The 5957-nt window shown below is 38.9% G+C and overlaps 1 protein-coding gene across 3 annotated transcripts in view; it reads left to right on the top strand.

Annotated features, from left to right (window-relative positions):
• Positions 1 to 3883: 3883 nt before the first annotated feature.
• Positions 3884 to 5957, top strand: part of ldb3b (LIM domain binding 3b) — a 12538-nt gene continuing 10464 nt past the window's right edge. For 2 of the 3 annotated variants that reach the window (XM_034213141.1, XM_034213123.1), the window contains exons 1-2: positions 3886 to 3995; positions 4162 to 4488. In XM_034213141.1, the coding sequence (XP_034069032.1) occupies positions 4393 to 4488 (96 nt within the window). In that variant the 5' untranslated portion in view covers positions 3886 to 3995; positions 4162 to 4392. Of the gene's footprint in view, positions 3996 to 4161; positions 4489 to 5957 lie in introns of all 3 variants that reach the window. The other variant, XM_034213131.1, reaches the window with a different exon arrangement.

The following is a 5957-nucleotide window of genomic DNA, read 5'->3' as shown; positions in this document are numbered from 1 at the left end:
TGTATGTGTAAGCGGTTTTGCTTGCCACCTTTGTTTACCATAAATCCAATGTATTCAGGTATAGCACACATGTCGATTTTTTTATCATGTTGTTTTCTTTTGTGTATTTCTGTTTTATGTATTGTTTTCGAAAGAAAAGTCATGTTGGAAAACTGTTGAATGTCAGATTGACTTAAATGTCTCCTTGGGGTGATGCATTCATCAAAAATGAAGCAAACCCTCCTATCTGCAATGCAGCAGATTCTAATATAACAGTAATTCAAATCAACCTGTAGACAACACTGCTAATCATTGTGATGACTAGAAGAAGAAACTGTGGTCAACAAACACTTAATGCAGCTTTAATATAAGTTTAATTCTGGCTCTGTGTCAGTTGTTGTCCCGTCGCTGGTAACATTCAGTACCACAGATCAGGTCTATAGTACATCACCCAATACTTTGTAAGTAAGTATGTGAATATGAGTGTGAAGAACTGGACACTGTTCTAGTATTTCTATGATGATTGCCAAACCTTGCTTTAATATCTACTATTAGATATGCTGATGACGGTAAGCTACATTACTTTTTTAAATATTAGAGTGTGGTTTCAGGATTATGTTACATATCCAAAGCTCTTTCTCCACTTCTGTACATTACCGTTCTAAGTGACATTCCTATGATTGCTGCATCATTGACTATGATTGTAATAATTGTTCTTTTAAATTAAATGAAACTGTAACTGTATACAAATATTAGTTAATGAGGCAACAAATGTGGGATACAATCCCACCGCTGCTCATTTGTCCTGCATTTCCTATAAATGAATGTACAAACTTTTATGACCAAACAAATATAAAATATACTGTATATATAAATGACATTTGAATTCTGCTTAAATGAAGTGATGGTTTCATGTTGATTTTGTACAAAATGTTTTGTGTTGCTACTATTATTTATTTTTCTAAACAATAAATGTTTAAGACATTCTGTACAAGTGATGGTGTCTTCATGTATTGAACTAACCATGTATCAGGCTAGGGCTGCAACTTATGATAATTTCCACTATTAATTAATCATACATGTTCTTTTTTAAATTATTAATTCAGATTCACCACTCACTTGTGCAGTAGAGTAGTCTTCAATATTCTTTGCTTCTCTAGAGACACACACAGTGGTAGTATTTGTTGGAAAAAAGCTAAACTCTCGCCCCGCTAACATATATATTCACATACACGCATTAAATTACAGAACCATACGCATTGGGGTCGTATAATGAATGAACTGATCTGTCCATCAGTATCCATGACCAGTGTTTTCATCATGTCCGTTTCCTGAAAGGAAGACATCCATCTAGCACAGCAGATAACAGCAGGGACACCGTGATGTCAGTCTTTGTCAGATAGCAGGGGGTCAGTGTCCGATATTTCAAAGAGCAGATGTGATGGAAAGTGTTCCTGCATGATGATTGGCTTGAATAGGAATCCGTGCAGAACCACAGCACAAAATACCGCCCTGCAGAGGTGAGTGTTGGTACTCTGTTAACATCAGCAGAGGGTGTGTTCTTATTATACATCCATGGTATTCCCACATGTTGTCTCAAATTCAAGTTTGCTTCAAATTGCATATTATTGGAATATTATTGATGATATTTAATGTCTCAGGAGCGTTATACTTATGGGTCAGGGTTGCTCGAGGGAGAGCTCATTTTAAATACTACTATACTGTTTGGTATTTTAATCTTTAACAGTGCAACATATTTTATCACCTCCTAAATGTTGTATTTTAAATCTTGATCTGTATAGTTACTGCTGCTCTAGGATAAATGTAGTGCAAAAACATTATATACAATGTACCAATCTTAAAATAATGCAAAACTACCTCAAATGTATACTTAAGTACATTATTAAGTAAATGTAATAAGTTATATTCCATCCGGGAAGTTTAACAGAGAAATGTAATATTTTATAATGCTACTAGAACTTCTGCTTTTTATATGGGTCTCAAACTTCCGTCTGCTCTGTTAGGATTATAACCAAGGAAGGAAGATTCTCCATTTATCAGCTCACTAAACTTCAACAATTATCAATCAAACTTCAAGCGAACGTAAGGATAGACATTACATTATTATTATTATTATCATTGTTATTATTATTAATCTGTTTTAATGTACTCTATTAATTAAATGGTGTCTCTACTCTTGGTATGCACTGGCGCTTTGATTTGTTTATGCCTTTAGTTATTTATTTTCTTTGAGAAAAACAATACTACCTTCTTACTGCCCTCATTGTATTTTCTCCGTTTGTTTCATGATCAATTGTGCCCGGGTTCATCCTTTGAATCAAACCCAGGGATTAAAAACAGGCTGTCAAAGTGGCCAACGAAGTGATTGTCGTAGGACCGTTATTGTAAGGGCCTACGATAAGGCTCAAGTGATCCTTGCATAACTCTTCTGATAACAGAGGTTGACCTTTTTCATTCAGGCTGTCGCTGCAGGATGTTTAAAATAAAAATAAGACAGCGGGTCCTTTAATTCCTGTGGCTATTTAAATGCTAAATAGGTTGATGGAAACTTAATTTAAAGGGGACCTATCATGCAAAATGCACTTTTGTACGTCTTTTATACATGAATATGTGTCCCCGGTGTGTCAGGGAACTCACCAAGTGTCAGAAAACACAACCCTCTCTCTTTTCCTCCATACCCAAATCTCTAAAAACGGGGCTGCAACGGAGCTGATTATTATTTCAATTTTTCTGATGTCAGAAAAGGGGTGCTCCGCCTATATGGGCAACTCTCCACCTATCAGGGGAATGAGAGACCGCTCGAAAGCGCTGGAGACGCTGTAGTACATATGCCAGGCCTGTAAGTGGCGCTGTAGTCTGCCACAAAAGCAGAATCAGCCCTGCAAAAACAGGGCTGGAAAAGAGCAAATAGAGCGAAATGAGGCATGGCTAAAATGCATGATCTGTTTGGTATTTTGAAAAAAAAACTTATAGGTATGGCCCTACAATATATGTTTCAAATATAGCAGGATAGGTCCACTTTAAAGTTCAAATGAGAAGATTGACCTGTTTCATGTGTTTACAACAACTTTGAAACTACAAGTCTATTAGCTTAGCACAAACATCTTATATTGCTTGCACAAACAAAAGGGACAAATGATTAATGCAAACACATTTTTTCAACATTTGACAGAGACAAACTAGCTGTTCCCCTTTGATTTTGTTATGCTAAGCTAATTTTACAGTCTTTGCTTTGACTAGCGGACAGTGGCATCTTCTTATCCGCCATAACCCTCTGCAACAAAGAAACAAGTATAAATGTGAAACCAGAAAAGCTATTCAAGTGTGTCATCATTACGAACCTGCTCAGGGATCAAAGGCCATCTCTTATATCTCTGTCAAATCAGGTGTTTTGAATAACACAGGTGCACAAACTTCTCAATTTCAGTGTCTGTCTGATATATCGGAATATGAATAGAAAGAAAAGTCTGTCAGGATCTGTCACACAGTGTCAATGTTCACTTGACCTTAACTGCTCTGGTTAGTTGCTAATTGAATTGCTTATACACACACGTTAACACAAACGCAGACAAAACAGGAGCAGCCTCGTGCGAGTGTTTCCAGGGTAACAGCTGGGTAATTTGTTGTTTCCTTCTCTCGAGCAGAATGAATGATTTCGAAAAGTGAAAAGCGTGTGACATCAGTGCACAGAGGCTGATTATAGATAATAGGATGCTAGCAGCATGAACTGATAGCACTAAGAGAGGGAGAAAGAGAGAGGGAGAATGTGTTGCAGTAAGAGGGGTCTATATTGGCGATGTGAATCGGCAGTGAAGCATTCTGGGGCTTCGGGTTACAAGCCTTATAAGGGCCAGGGCCTCTGTGTCTATGCTCACCTCGCCTATTCTTAGGCTGTCTGTCCCTCGCCCTCAGCAACTCTGCAGGCAAGAAACTCTTCTCTCTTGTTATTAACTTTAAAGTTGACCTTTTGGAGTTTGCACTTTCTAAACTTTGAGGTTTGTTTAGGGCATTTTTGGTTTGAAATTGAGGATGGTCTAATCAGAAAATATGTACTGTTGTTCTTCAGTAGCTCAACTTTGCTCTGCACTTGCTTTCTGTGTATGACTATCTTCACGTATGTGTATTTGTGTGCACCAATGCATGCCTGTGTGTGTGTCACAGAGGTCCCACAGCACCTGACCAACCCACCCCACACCAACACCACCCCTGGGTGTTTGTCCTGAGAGCTGGGAGCAGACAGGAAGATAAGCCAGGCCTGACGGAGAAGAAGCTACCACCGAGGCCGACCGGGACAAAAGGATATCAGTGGAGGACGGGAACACAGCACCAGGAGGAGAAAACACACAGCAAGCAGGAGTTGTTAGCGGGAGGAGTGTTGACGTTTGACCCAAGATGAGTTCGTACACAGTGACTCTGAATGGCCCTGCTCCATGGGGCTTCAGACTACACGGAGGAAAGGACTTCAACATGCCACTCACCATCTCCAGGGTAAGGACAGTCAGACTGCTGTGACAAACTTAGAAATAAAGATTAAGCAACAAACAAAAAAGCCACATTGAGGAGGTATGGCACAAAAAATTGCAAACTGACTATTAACTGTGACAAAACATGCTTAACATTGTGATCTGGAATGATTTCAAACTCCAGATGTTGAACATGGTAACCTGATTGCCTGACTTTGGCAAATGGATGCACTCAAACAATATATACAATGATGTAACAATATAACCTTAAAAAAATCACATTTTATAAAGTGCACACCCTTTTAATGATTTGCAGGAACGTTTTTTGTTGTTGTATGCTTTTAAAATGTATTTAGCTCAGTTTTTGAATCACCTTTCCACCTTCTTTGGCAATAATCTCTTGCATGTTTAAGCTTTGTTAAGCTTGTGTCATTTCATTCGGCATTGTATTTGTGTGTGAGAGAGCAGTGGCTGCGTAGTGGTTATGTAATGTTGCTGTTCGTGATGATGACAGGGAGGCTCAGATATAAAGTCCAGAGAGATTTCAAGAAGAGAGCAGCAGTGGAAAGACTGGAATAGTTTTAAAGGAGGAGAGGAGCTGGTGCATTTGGCCAATTTTACAGTTTTCTTGCCCTTGAAATAGTAGTTTATGATATTACTTAAAATCCCCCATCTTACTTCATAATCACATTAATCATGAATACGTTTAACTACTTTTTGGCTCAGCACAGTCAAATCATTCATTCGGGTTGAGGGCTTTTAATTATGTTGAGATAAATGGACTTATTTTAATATCTATCTTCTTTCGCAAATGACAACAAACATAGTACTACTTTTCTTTCTAATATGTGCATAAAACCTTATGAACCACAAGTTTACATAAAGATTATCAGCATATGATTTTTGGAATTTAAGGAAAAAGGGGGAAATACAATTCCAAATAAATGAGTTTTAACCTCTGCAGCAGAGCGCCTGGGTGTCTCTGTCTCACACACTGGCAGGACTGCTGGTGTATTTAAAGGGTTTCCTTTAAATAGCACTGGAGGAGAGGTGGACAAATGAAGAGGGTTGGAATGGGGCTGGGGCGGGCAGGAGAAACAGGGAGGCTAATGGCAGCTTGTGTTACCTTAAGTAAGCTATTCCCCTTCAGGGGATGAGAAGAAAGAAGGGGAGGGGACGCTCACCTGAGAACAGTTTGGACGCTAGCTGTCATACTTTAGTCCAGATTGATGCTCAGCTTTATATTGATTGTGTCAAGTCATCCTCTTCTGATCCTCTAGTCTTAGGCAACCAGGGGGGGGGGGCTTTGATTTGTGTGCTGTGGCTTTGTTTAATTGGATTAGGTTCATCCTGTGGTCTGACAGGTAAAGATAAAACATGGCAGCTTGACATGACTACTTGGGGTGCCATTACAGTTTGACCTAACACCACTGCGGGGTTTGGTATTTCAGATGGCTTTTTTCACAAAACTAAGACGGAAAGAGGAATGCAGAA

This window comes from Gymnodraco acuticeps, unplaced genomic scaffold, assembly GCF_902827175.1.
Source record: "Gymnodraco acuticeps unplaced genomic scaffold, fGymAcu1.1, whole genome shotgun sequence".
Taxonomy (NCBI): Eukaryota; Metazoa; Chordata; class Actinopteri; order Perciformes; family Bathydraconidae; genus Gymnodraco; species Gymnodraco acuticeps.
Note: the sequence above shows the minus strand (reverse complement) of the source record. Positions and strands in the feature narration are given on the sequence as shown.